Here is a 14,720-nt window from a genome sequence, read left to right as displayed (position 1 = left end):
TGCAGATGACAGGATTATATATATATATAATCCCAAAGAATTCACAAAAAAATTTCTAAAACTAATAGAATTCAATAAAGTTGAGGGTACAAGATTAACACTCAAAATGTCAGTCTGATATCTAAATTCCAAAAATAAAAAGGAAATCAAGAAAAAATTCCATTTACAACAGCACCTAAAATAATAAAATATCTAGAATAAACCTAACCAGGGATGTAAAAGACATATGATGAAACTATAAAACACTGCTTCAAGAGATTACAACAGACCTAAATAAGTAGAAATACATCCTGTGCTCATGGACTAAAAGATTTAATATAGTGAAAATCTCAATACTACTCAAGGCAATCTATAGATTCAACATACTCCTCATCAAAGTTACAAAAGCATTTCTTACAGAAATAGAAAAACTAATCCTCAACTTTATACGGAAGGGCAAAGCAATTTTGGAGAAGAATAGCAAAGTAGGAGACCTCATGGTCCCTAATTTCAAAACATACTACACTCACTCCACACTTGGTTAGGTTCAAATGACCAATTAGGTTCCAAAAACCAGGTCATTGTGTGAAAATTGGCATTATGTGAAAATGGAAGGTGACCACATCAGATCACAAAATGGAAGATAACTACATTATTACATAACTGCCAAATTACATCATTGCATAACTGCAAAACCACTGAGAATCATAGCCCAGCCAAGTTGACACATAACCTTAACCATCACAGCCAGCATTACTCTTGCCTCACATCTTGGTGTTCATTAATGCCAGACTTACATCATTAATGCACAAAATAGTAAGATAGTAGAGTTTTTACTGTTGTTGTAAATGTGAAATGTCAGATAACAGGATAGTCGATAAGTAAGGAGCTATAGTAAGCAAAACAGCCTGGTACTGGTTTAATAATAGACACTTAAACCAATGAAATAAAACTGAGAGCCCATAAATAAATCCATACATCTATGGTGAACTGATTTTCGATAAGGGTGGTGTGTGCACCCAAGAGGGAAGGAACAGTTTTTTCAACAAATAGTTCTGGGAAAACTAGAATTTCCATATGCAGGAAAATGAAGCAAGATCCATATCTCACACTATACACATAAACTAAAGCAAAATGAATCAAGGACCCAAATGTTAAACCTAAATCCATGAAGTTTTTGGAAGAAAATAAAGGAGCAAAAGAATAGGATATTATATATATATCTTTATATATACATATAATATATATATTAATGATAGACTATCAAATACAACAACAAATATATGAGCAGATGAGAACAAAATATATAATTGAGACCTCATAAAAAATACTTAAGCTCATCAAAGGACTACATCAAAAGAGTAAAAAGACAACCTACAGGCTGTGAAAAAATCTTCAGAAAATGTATCTCCAGTGAGGGTCTAATATCCAAAACAGACATAAAAATTCTACAACTTAACAACAAAGAGACAAAAAAAAAATCGAAAATGGTTATTCAGGAAGTCAACGGCGCATGAAAAGTTGCTCATTGTCATGAGTCATTACATAATGAAAATAAAAACTACAATAAGATACCATTTCGCCCTTACCAGAATGGCAATGAATTAAAAAAACAGAAAATAACAAATATTGGTGGGGGTGTGGGGAGATCAGAACCCTTATGCATTGCTGGTGGGAATGTAAAGTGGTACAACTGTTGTGGCAAATAGTAAAGCAATTCCTCATATGTTCCATCAATTCCACTGCTAGGTATGTACCCTAGGGACTTAAAACTAGTGACACAAACAGACACATGAACACTTACGTTCACTGCAACACTATTCATAATAGCAAAAAGTTAGAAACAACTAAGTGCCCATCGACAGATGAATGGGTAAACAAAATGTGGTATATACATACAATGGAATTCTACTCTCCCTTAAAGAGAAATAAAGTCCTGATACATGCTACAACATGGATAGACCTCAAAGATGTTATGCTGAATGAGATAAACTAATCACAAAAGGACAAATACTGTATGACCTCACTTAAATGAGAAGACAAGAAAACTAAATACATAGAACCAATGGCTATTAGTGATTGCCTGAGACATGAGGTAGGAGGAAAACAGGGAATCATTTTCTGGGAAGTAGAGGACTTATGAGTACAGTGAGGGAAAAATTGGCATTAATTATGGGTAGTGGTTGCACAACTTTATGAGCATAACTGATATCACTAAGTTGTATACCACAAAGAAGGGGAAATGGCAAATATTGTGTTATATATAAATTTACAACAACTGCAACCAAAAATAAATAAACAAAGTTACTGATAATACTTAGGTATATTCAAAAAACATCTCATGGGATTAGTTCTTTTAGTTCAAAGGTTCAGGGTCATGGCTTTGAAGGACTGTCTAGCCATTTGGCCTAACCTTGTTTTTAGAATTACTGTTCCACTACCTAGTTCAGTGAGTAGTGCCTGGAGTCTTAAAAGCTTGCAAGTGGCCATCCAAGACACAACAATTGATTTCTGTTCATTTGGAGCAGCAGAGGAAAAAGGAAACCCAAGAATCAGAGAAGGAACTGGACTGTAGGTCTAACTGCCTCCATGAACAACTGCCTCCTTTGTCATGAGACCAGAAGAACTGGATGGTGCCTGGCTACCATTATTGAATAGGTTGATCAAGGAATCCATGGATGAATTCTGACCAAAAGTGGTAAAACATGGATCAGAATTTTAAATTTTTACAGAATTCAGACTTACTGGACCTATTGAGACTGGAGGAACCCCCTGAAATCTATTGCTCTGAGAAAATGTTCAAACCAGGGACAAAAATTACCCCCCGAAGTCATCTTTAAACTAAACAAAAGTTTAGCTAAATTGGTAAAAGAATATTCACAATGAGCATCGCACTCTTTTAAAGACATACCTGTATGAGATCAAACTGACAACAGTAATTCTAAAGCACAGATGAGAAGTTTAGGGGGTAGTGGGCCTAAGTCAATGGTGATGAAACGATATAGGTAGAGAGTGAGAATGGTGACACACATGAAGAATGTATCCAATGTTATTGATTTTTACATGTAGAAATTGTTGAATGGATGTATGTTTCGTGTGTATATTTTCACCAAAATTAAAACGACAAAAAGAAATAACATCAATCACACGGGGACATTTTCAGGAAAGATAGGTGGGATCACTGTCCAGTTCACTTTATGAGGTCAAGACAGCCCTAATACCAAAATCTGACAGACATTGCAAAAATATTCTAGAGAATCACAGACTAATATCACTCATTAACATAGAGTCAAAATCCTGAAAAATTGTTAGCAAACTGAATCCAACAATATATACACAGAAATATACGTCATTTCCAAGTGGGGTCTAAATAATGAATGAAAGTAGAATGGGCCCATAGTTTCCAAGGAGAGGCTGGTAGATTCGAACTGCCAACCTTTAGGTTAGCAGCCAAATGCTTAACCACTGTACCATCAGGGCTCCATATTCACTAAAGATATCATTAAAGAGTCCTTTAAAAACTTTTTATCTCAATCATTTGTTTCTCCAAATCAACAGCTAGAGTTACTGTAGGATTTAAAAAAAGAATGTGATATATAGTATTTGAAAGTTAGAATTCATTTTTTTTTTTTTATCTTTGACTCCAGAACCCCTGTCTTTTATAATTTACTGGAAGCCTTTGGCCAATAGTACTTTGGTTAGTACTAGTTGAAAACATGTGGAAATCTTTTGGAGAAATCATTTTGTATATTCTAAAGCTGATATTATCAGCCTACGAAATAAACACAGAGGCTTTTACTACATATCTTTCAATGTGTAGCATCAGGTTCAAACAACAGCTTTGAAAAGAATATAGTGTGACAGTCTGAACTACATTTCAAAAGCTCTCATCTGAACCCCAGTGTGCATGAGTGTGGTGTACTGGAGGCTGGAGGAAAGGAGAATAGTAAGTGCCTGTGTGTGTGTGTGTGTGTGTGTGTGTGTGTAGGGAAGAGAAGGCATCAAACGAAACTTCATACAGGAGTAAAAATAAAATAAATGGGATTACAAATTTTAAATTCAGATAAAAACAGAATAAACAAGGGTGTGAAACTATATGAAAGATAAATCCAACTGACATGTAATTCACGTATTCATATCAAATATTACCTTTTACCTATTGCGTCGAGTTGATCCCGACTCATAGTGACTCTATAGGACAGAGCAGAACTGCCCCATAGTGTTTCCAAGGAGCAGCTGGTGAATTCAAACTCCCAAGCTTTTGGTTAGCAGCCATGGCTCTTATCAGACTTGAAATTAGTTAATTGGATTTAGATTATTTTTCTCTTTTTCCTCTTGATATATTCTAATTGTATATGAGGAACAAAATCTACTCTTCTGTTTTTAATCTTCCACAGACTTAGTAAATGTATGTTACAATTGATTAAAGTAATGTATAAAATATAAAAACCCATTAGTAATATTATTCCATGTAACTCAGGAGTCCCTGTGTGTCAAACCCTGGTGGCATAGTGGTTAAGTGCTAGGGCTGCTAACCAAAATGTTGGCAGTTCGAATCCATAAGGTGCTTCTTGGAAACTCTATGGGGCAGTTCTACTCTGTCCTATAGGGTCGCTATGAGTTGGAATCAACTCAACAGCAATGGGTCTGTTTGTTTTTGGGGGGGGGGGTGTCACAAATGGTTAATCACTTGACAACTAGCCAAAAGGTTGGTGGTTAAAAACCACTCAGAGGCACTTCAAGAGACAGGCTTAGAGATCTGCTTCCAAAAGGTACTGCCTTGAAAACCCAATAGGGCACAGCTCTACTCGGCACACATGGAGTTGCCATGAGTTTTAATTGACTCAATGGCAAATAACAACCACAACATTACTGTATTTTTATGCAATAACACAAAAGTTATTTTTTTTTTTGCCAACTGTACCCTCTCTCCCCCTGAGGTATTTTTATAAGCACACTATGCTAATGTTTTTACAGAAATATGTGAAAAAAAATTAGCATAGTGTGCTTATGAAAATACTCATGGGGGAGGGTGTGGTTGGCCAAAAAAGTACAACACATGCTTTATTTGCATAAAAATACAGTACTCATTTATGTTCCTGGTAAATGTGATTGTGAGCATTACAAAACAAAACTTATCCTGTGAAACTGATATTTACAAATAGTTTTATGTTAAAATAGGACTTTGCAAAACTAGAGATTATATTAATGTGTTTACTTATATTCATTCCTCTAAAAATACATATGTTCATTTATTTACTTATTTTTCTTTCATTTATAGAGTGTCTTTTTGTGGGCAATCAATGCCAAACATCAGAAGATTTGAGAGCACATTATCATTATCTATTACCTGAATCAGTCTACCATTTCGTTTAATACAATAGATCGAAATATTTTATTTACAAAGATATATGTACACACTAGTGGAGGAATCAGAAACTAACAGTATCACAAACAGTCTAGCTGTTGCTCTGAATTTACAGTGTTCTTTATATGAAAATATACACTGGCTCTCTGTGTGTATATGTATACATATGTACACTCATGTACCTGCATCTATGTGTGTACGTATATATATTTTCACCTACCAGCAAAATACAACAAATATTCCATGTGAAACACGTCAATTAATGTACAACAGATTGCACTTTGAAAAATAAACTATTCAGAAATTGTATAAGGACAATCACCATGGTAATGAATAGTGTGTCAGGATTGCATCCCTGGAGTCTGTTTGCTCTGTTAATAGTTAAATGAAAATTAAAGCTTGAGTGATCAGATCCAGTGATTACGAGAATTAAAGAAAGAATGTGATTATTATAATTGATGAAATATAATTGGAAAGAAGCTTTTACCAGGGAGCTATGGAACCTTCACTTTTTTTTTTTTTTTAAAGTGATTTTAAAAACTTAAAGTTCATCTTCTGCAATATGATCTCAGCTTTACCCTGGAAACATTGACAATGAACAAAGAAAGGCAGAATATGACTTTTACATTTCTCTAAATTCATCTCCCAGAGAAGGAAGTGAAGAAAATGTTCTTTTCTCCAACGAAAATAATACAAAGTACTAAGAGTAAAGCTATTTGTCCTTCCCAGGAGAATAGCACTCCTGTGTTCAAATCAACCAATCTCTGTAAACGTTTCCCAGGCATCACAGTCGCATTGTCCAGTCATTCTCTACCAAACAATAAAAAACATCACCACTACACCCACAGAGGAAGAAAGTAGGTCACGCTTTAGAGTTTTTTAACTTAACTTAATAACACATATTGATTGTCACTGGTATTAACGCAGTTCATCTCATTCAGTAACATTCTGCTTAAATTAAAGTTTGGTTTATTTTTACCTCAAAAACTTCTTCATCCAGTATCCTTGTCCCAAAAACCGTGATTCCATTGGTGTCAACAATAGCTCTCTCACTTCGATCAAGTGGTTTTGTGGTTTTCTTCTTACAATCAACAATCATTGTCACAGTTTTCTTCTCCACGCTGATTGCTACCCGATGCCACCTAAAAAAGCCAAGCAATTCTTTTGTAAGCTTCAAAGACATTGGCTGCCAAGCCATTATTCATATTGAAATACTGGGGTATTTTAAATTGTAAAAATGAGCTTAGATTGTATAAAAATAGAGGCTCATCGATTAATCAATCGTTAACAGGTGATCACTTACTGTTACTCAGCACAGTGCTAGGTACTCAAAGAGACACAAGACGCATAGAAGGATTAACTGTCTATGTTGATAAGAAAGTGCCCATCCTCTGCTTCACTTTGTGTTGTAGCAACAAAGGCTTAATCTCACCATGTCCTGATAAGGGTATTTGACAGAGATTAGGGTGGGATATGGAGTAAGTAATAGTTTCCAGGTACGTAAATGCTGGGCCTAATGCTGCCGCCCCCAGTGGAATTCCACTTTAAAAAAATTCTGCTCTCGTGATCCCCTGAGATTGACTGTAAAAGGGTATGTCTACTAATTGAATGACTGCCCCATCTGCAGCAACGAAATGTTCTAATTGTAAAACACAGTGTGCTTCTCTGTTTTTATCCACATTTATTTCGAGTGCTTTCGTTTTGTTTTTCCACTTTAATTTCAAGACAGTCAGAGATCACTACTGTGGGCAGGATCCAAGACCCAGACACAATATCTCGCCTTCTTTCCAGGGTTGGCAAGAAGTAGGAACACTGAAAGAAAGCATAGTCAATGCATGTGTGGGGTGACAGTCTCAATTCACTCTGCAGCTACTGCTCCAGTTAATCTAGGACAGGGCTTCAAACTGGTTTGCTCTGGTTTGAACACATGCTGAGAATTTGCATTTCTAACAAGTTTCCTGCTGAAAATCTGCATTTCCACCCAAGTCGATTCCGACTCATATGGACCCTGTAGGACAGAGCTGAACTGCCCTATACGGTTTCCAAAGAGTGCCTGGTGGATTCAAACTGCTATCCTTTTGGCTAGCAGCTGTAGCTCTTAACCACCATGCTACCAGGGTTTCCATTTCCGTCCCCAGATATACTGAATCAGAATCCCAGATATACTGAATCAGAATCTCCAATTTAACAATATCCCCAGGTGATTCTTTCTGAGAACTTGTTAGAAACAAACTGGGTTGGACGCCCTGATTCAGCGCAGTGATGACAGGCATAGGAGGAGACAGGGCTAGCCCTTTTGAAAAATATATATCCTAACCATATTGTAAAACACTGGGTTTTATTAACAGCACCTGGGGCTAACAAAAACCACTAAGTGAAGCTTTGGATTTTGCAAGCCAATCTGGCTACGTTTTATTTTTTTTTCCCCCAAATTAAAAGTGTTAAATTAATATTCCAGAAGTGTCTAGGACTAGATCCATAAAATAAAGTACCCAAAAATTGTGGGAACCTTCCTAAAATTTCTGTTTCACGTGACTTGGCAAAACTACTGGTGAGGACTAAGTGTTTTTCCATACATGCTTAAACTGTGGTCTTTCCACTAGCACACAACTAGCATGGGCATCTGCTTGGTTTGAAATGAGCAAAGATTTACACAAAGAGCTACCTAATACAGTAAGAGTAAAATTTACACACATTTTTCTTAATGCGTCTATGCCTTAAACCATGCCCAGTATTGCAGGTATGTGGTCTTCTTCAGCAAAAAATAAAAATAATCCCAAATGTGAAAAGGTGATTAGTACTCTAAAATCTATATTTTTTGTAGAATTAATGCACACTTGGATATTAATGATAGGTCATGATTGTGGTATCATATAAAAAGTATTTATTCAGAATCATAACTTAACATTTAATTTCAGGGTCATTTTTATTTATTCTCTCTCTTGGACCACACGTTCACATCTTTAGAAAATCCCATCAGTTCTCATGTTCAAAGTATATACAGACTTCAGTGTCTCTCAACTTAATGCAAGTCTCCATCCTTCTCACCTACACTCCTAACTAGTCTCTTTGCTTTCACTTTTATACCCTTAAAATCTACAAGTCTGTTCTCTCCAGAATAACCAGAGAGACTATTTTAAAATATGTTAGATCGAATCTCTAGCCTGACAAAAACCATGCAATACTCAAAGTGGAAGACAACATCCTTACCCTGCCTCAGAGGATGGTCTCCTGCCCTTCATTAACCTCATGTCCAACTTCTAGGCCTTGTTGTTCCACGTACACATTATTCCCGCTGTCAGGAGTGTTCTTACTCCATATCTCATATGGCTCATTCCCTCACTTCTTGAGGTTGTATTCCTAATGTAACCTCATCAAAGAGGACCACCTTGTCTAATATAGAAGGTGCAACGGTTAAGTACTAACCTGCTAACCAGAAAGTTGGTGGTTCGAAGCCACTGTGGGAGAAAGACCTGGAGATCTACTCCCGTAAAGATTACAGCGTAGCAAATCCTATGGGGAAGTTCTACTCTGTCACTTGGGGTCACTATGAGTTCAAATCAACTTGAAGACACCTAAGAACAACAACACCATCCCTTACTCTGCTGTATTTTCATTCATAGAATTACCGGCATTTGGCATTAAATACTTATGTTTGTCTATCGTCTAACACTTCTACTAGAACTTCAGTTCCAGAAGTGGAGAGACTTCCTCAGCACCCTGAAGACTACCACTGCCTGCGACATGCTGGGTAGTCAAGCAATATTAATGGAACGAATGAATTGATGATTGTTCTTAACAATTGAAAGTGTGCTTCAATAACAGTAAATTTTGTATTTAAAATGTTATGCCAGTTGATTTCTACAAATATGTCACATCTTAATAGCCCCCTGTGCATAGTATAGTGTCTGGCACATAGCATTTAATTAAGTTGTTATTGAAAGAATAAATAAATAACAAATGAATATTATTACCTATTAATTTTATTCAATATATTGTCAAAGTAATATCTTACCACTATGAGATATGTAAATATGGTGTGATCTCTAGTTCTGCTTGATAATCTATCAAAAATATTTATTGACCATTCACCTGGACTAAAATTTTAGCTTGGTATTTGCTGATTGTCAAAGAGAGAAATGCAATCAGCTATAACATTTTATTTATCCACAGGATAATAATGTGAATTATTCATAAAAGCTTGAAATTTTCTGGCACTGAGACTTGAAGATTTCTCATTAATCCTGAAAACGTTACACTCAGTGGGCATTTTTTCCCATCTGCACTGCTCTTTGCTTCTTACATCTATAACCAAAAGTCATATTTCTAATAAAACTGTCTATTTTTAGAGATTTAGATTTAGCAATAAAATATCAAGTAAATTTAACAAACCTTTATGTGTTTATTTTTTTGCTAAATTAAAGGCAATGTTCACAAAAAATTTTTTTTATAAGTTGACATTTTAATTCTGATTTCAGACATACTTCTTGTGTATTTAAACATTTTACATTATTTTGTTTTTATTAACACATTAGATTACTGAGATAATCTTAAATCTAATACAATGTATATAATTCCTCCATTTTAAGATAAAAGATTCATGGGCATATGTATCTATGAATTTTCTAAAATTAAATTTGACATTAAAAATGCAACTCCTTTAGGTAAGTATTCAATTCATATATGATCACTAGCACCTTGGTTCAAGCCATCATCATCCCTCATCAAGATTATTGCAGGAGGATCCTAATGGTTCTCCTTTCTTTCGCTCTTGCCTTCCTGTGCTCTAGTCTCAACACAGAATTCTGAATGATTTTCAAAAGTATATAGTGGTTACTGGTGAGCCAGCCTACCTGACTTCAAATTCTCTTTGTTACTCTCTAAATAAATGACCTCAGGTAAGTTACTTAAATTTTCTGTGCCTCAGTTCCCTTACCTCAAAAATGGGTTTATTAGTATTACTTATTTCAAAAAGTTGTGAAAAATTAAAAGAGTTAAATATGTATAAAGTGCTTAGAACAATACATTGCACATATCAAGTATTATATAAGTTTTCCTAAGATCCTCATCATTAATATTATTACTAAAAGATAAGTTAGATCAGATCACTCTTCTACCAAAAAACCACACCCATTGCCGTTGAGTCAATTCTGACTCATAGCAACCATTTAGGACAGAGAAGAACTGCCCCATTGGGTTTCCTACGCTGTAACCTTTACCGAAGCTGAGTGCCACATTTTTCTCCTTTGGAGCAACTGGTGTGTTAAACCACTGACCTTTTGGTTAGCAGCATAGTACTTAAGCATTGAGCTACTAGTGCTTCCTCATAAACCCTACAGTGACTTCCCATTTCTCTCAAAGTAGAACCCAACATGCTTATAACCACTTACCATGTGTTGCACCATCTGACCTTCCACTGCTTCTCCATCCTCATGGCCCCTCTCTGCTCCTGCCATGACTGCTTCCTTGATGTTGCTTAGAAAAATCAGCCACATCCTGGCCTCAGAGACTTTGTATTTCCTTCTCCCTCCTAGAATGCTATTCTTCCAAATATCAGCATAGCATGGCTCCTACCTCCTTCAGGTTTTTCATCTCAGGTCATCTTCTTAGTGAGATTTTTCCTGGTTTCAGTACTTAAAATCTCACCTCTCATCCTGCTGTTGCCTGTCCTCTCCCCCACCCTATTTTTCTCTCTCACTTATCACAGCCTTATACACTATTTATCAGTATATTTTTTTTAATTTTTCTTTGTTTGTCTGCCCAAACTACAAAGTAAACCATGTAGGAAAGAGGTATTATTGCTTTGTTCATTGACAGATTGCTAGGCCCCTAGAAAAACTACATCACATTTAATAAATATTTATTGAATGACGGAATAAAATTATTGCTTTCAAAACAGTTAAATGACTTTATTATTGTGTCACTTACTTCCCATCTGCAATGTTAACAGTTCTGAAGAGAGGGTAGTCTTCTGGAGCAGGTTTTCCAGTGTGGTCTTCAAAGAGGAAAACAGGTGATCTCCCAACCTCAACACCGATTTGCTGAATACCGTGTTCATTATATATAGATAAAAGGAAGGACTGAATTCCCTTTTTGGGTTTTACTGTAAATAATATTGAAAAATCTTCTGGAAAAGGTCCACCTGAGAAGAGAAGGCCAAAGAGTCATAAATTCAGAAGTTCCAAACTGTTCCTAGACCACTTTAGCATCCTTGAACTTTATGTGTAGCCTTGATAAGTCATTTAAGTTCAAAGAGTAACAATATTATAGATTAAAGCCCAAATGAGGGGGGCTCTATGAAGCTTTCTCTGCAATACTGATTCAAAGCATATTCAAATACCAAAGTCACTAATTTAAAGCACAATATTTTATGTGACACTGAATTCAAACTTAAGAAGGAAGATCATGGAACCAGTACAATATCAGATGGTAAGCACTCTTAACAGTTGTTTAAGTAGTGTTTTTAGTGTAAAGTTTTTATTTTCTGCCTTTATCTAACTTATGGCCATACATCCTCTCTACAGCGCTGTGGTGGAAATTGAGAGTGTGTCACAAAGCAAGCAGTCAATTAATGTAAACACTCTCTAATCACTTAAATATACGTTTCAAATATGTATACATCTCCAAACTACAATGTGACTACTTTAAAAGTCTCAATCTTTATTTGTAAATAATTTACCTACAACATGGCTGTATAACGAGCAGATCATGTGAGCTTTAATATCATGCCTTAAAATGATTGATATTTTTCTATTTGATCTGAATGTCACAGAGACATTCGATTTTATATTCATGAAATCAGTAAAAGATAATTATTGAAATATAATGAAAATATAGCAAAGTACGTCAATGAGCAAGATTTTTTTATCTGCTGATATTTTAAATATATATAAATCTTGGTATGTCAGCCTATTATTGACGAAGCTCCATAACAAACCTATAGTTTTAAATGAGTAGCTCAGAATATTGAAAATCACAGAAATTCTTGCACCCTAAACATACCTCAGTTTTTCAAAAATCTAATGTAAGACAATGACACTGAAGCATTATGAGATAGTTAAAAACAGCATTTTTTCATTTTTGAAAAAAATACTATGAAAAATGTCTACATAGAGATATTTGCGAAAGGGAGAATTTTAGGAAATAATATTTTCATATAAGAGTAAATAGCTTATAAAATTAATCATCTTCTTTATACTCCTTATGAGCACAGCATAACTTTTTTAATATCTTCAACTTCCTAACTATACTAATAAGTCAAATTTTTAAATGATGGAAATATTTCTCAATTTAAAATTAATCAATAAACTTCTAATTATAATCTTTAAGCTATGACCATTAAAATAAATTTAGCTATCCTAAAATACATGACTTGGTGCTAAATTTTAGAGTCTAATGTAGGTCCCAAAACAAACAAACAAACATACAAAAAAACATTCCTGTCAACTCATAGCAACCCAATAGGACAGAGGAGAACTGCTCCATAGCGTTTCCAAGGCTGTAATCTCCACAGAAGCACACTGCCACATCTTTCTCCCGGAGCCACTGATGGGCTTAAATAACCAACCGTGAGGTTAGCAGCCGAGCGCTTAACCACTGCACCACCAGGGCTTCTTCTAACCTAGGTACCCCACTTTAATCTCTTCTCTATAAGATGTTAATGAAAATTGCTCATAATTCATTAAATATCAGACAGAATTCAGAAATATGACCACTTAAACTTTGAAATTTTATCTGAAATAGCAATAATCTATACATATGGTACAGAGAATATGTGAAGTTTTTCAACCTAAATATTTCAAATACAAATGTACCTCCAGGATAAAGCATATTGTCTCTTAAATGACTGCTATTAATAAGAAAATGTTATAACTACCACATAATTAGCCTTTAATATCTGTGTATACATAAAGTCATGTGTGTGTGTATATAATAATCATATTTCACTCTGAGCATTTCAAACTCAATTAAAAATAAACCATTGTGGTCGAGTCGATTCTGACTAATAGTGACCCTGTAGGACAGAGTACAACTGCCCCATACAATTTCCAAGGAGCGGCGGGGTGGATTTGAACTGCCAACCTTTTGGTTAGCAGCCTGAGCTCTTAACCACTGTACCACCAGGCTTTAAGATTAATACATGTTAAATATATGAATAAATGTGATATGAAATGGTACAATAAATTTATTATTTGGTTGTAATTTTTTAAGCAGTGCTCAGTATCTTCCCATACAGCATATGTCTCTCTTTAATTAAAACCTTTTTTCTGAGGAAACTTAATGGTCAGTAGGATTTTTAACCTGGGGAGCGAAGGCCGTTTGCATAGTGGGAAGAATACAGCTTTAGCCAAAGAGACCAGGATTGTCAACCAGCTTCACACTAGTCACTCACTGTGTGATTATTTTCAAGTACTTCACCTGTCTAACTTCCAATACATAAACTGGGTTTAAACATCCCCCTTCCTAGATGGCTGTGAAGACAAAAATTAATAAATACATAAAGTCCTTTGCAGAGTGTCTGTCTCACAGAAGGTGCTCTAAAGAGGGCAACTACTATTAAGATAAATTTGTAAATTACAGCTTCTATTCTGCTCACAAGCACCAAGGTTTCAGACATTTAAATTAAAGGTCTCAAATTGGGACTTTGGAGGACACATAACTTAAATTCTACCAGAACATTACAATGACTGTATTTAACAAATGTCCACCCCCGCCCCAGTGATGCTTGTTGACATTTCCAATGCTACTACTTACTTTCTTCATTAGAGGAGGTTACTTTTATGGCTCTCCATAATGGGGGAAAGAATGTTCCAAATATATTTTTTTAAGCTTTTTTCTAAATTTATTTTAAAAAGAACATTCGTTATTTGGATTTTGTTTTAATGGGGGGCCTTTCATTAGTGGTTTTTATTAATTGTCATTTTGCATTATTTGACAGGACCTCTACATTCCAGGAAGGCAAGCTTATAATCATTTGCATGGGAAAAAAAAAAATGGGATATCTATATAGATTTCTCTTCCTATCTGAAAGAAATACTCACTAATATAATCATATGTCTTAAATACAGTGATATGAGAGAAAGAAACAACGACAACTTTAATATAAATGAGTTCTAGTAACTGGAGTGGAAGAGATCCTACAGGCCTAGACTGGCATCTTTCCTAGTGAATAAAGTCACAGAAATTATGAAGTCTATCAAATTAATTAACTACTACATTGAAAGGCACAATAAACTGATCAGGAGATGCAGACATGACATGCCAAAATATAAGATATAACTTCTTATAAGTTGATAATTAATTGTAACTTCTTGCCTATTTCTAAAACTTTTCCACTAATCCTTTTTTCTGTTTTTCCCTCTTAAAACTTCCT

At 35.1% G+C, this 14,720-nt stretch overlaps 1 protein-coding gene across 2 annotated transcripts in view; it reads right to left on the bottom strand.

Moving 5' to 3' along the window:
* COL11A1 (collagen type XI alpha 1 chain) overlaps positions 1-14,720 on the bottom strand; it is a 257,545-nt gene that overhangs the window by 215,359 nt on the left and 27,466 nt on the right. For both annotated transcript variants that reach the window (XM_049880227.1, XM_049880228.1), the window contains 2 exons: positions 11,276-11,489; positions 6,327-6,489 (listed from right to left, as the gene is read on the bottom strand). In XM_049880227.1, coding sequence (XP_049736184.1) covers positions 6,327-6,489; positions 11,276-11,489 — 377 coding nt within the window. The remainder of the gene's footprint in view (positions 1-6,326; positions 6,490-11,275; positions 11,490-14,720) is intronic.

The sequence above is a fragment of the Elephas maximus genome, chromosome 3, assembly GCF_024166365.1.
Source record: "Elephas maximus indicus isolate mEleMax1 chromosome 3, mEleMax1 primary haplotype, whole genome shotgun sequence".
NCBI lineage: Eukaryota > Metazoa > Chordata > Mammalia > Proboscidea > Elephantidae > Elephas > Elephas maximus.
The sequence above is the reverse complement of the archived record's forward strand: the minus strand, read 5'-3'. Positions and strand labels throughout refer to the sequence as shown.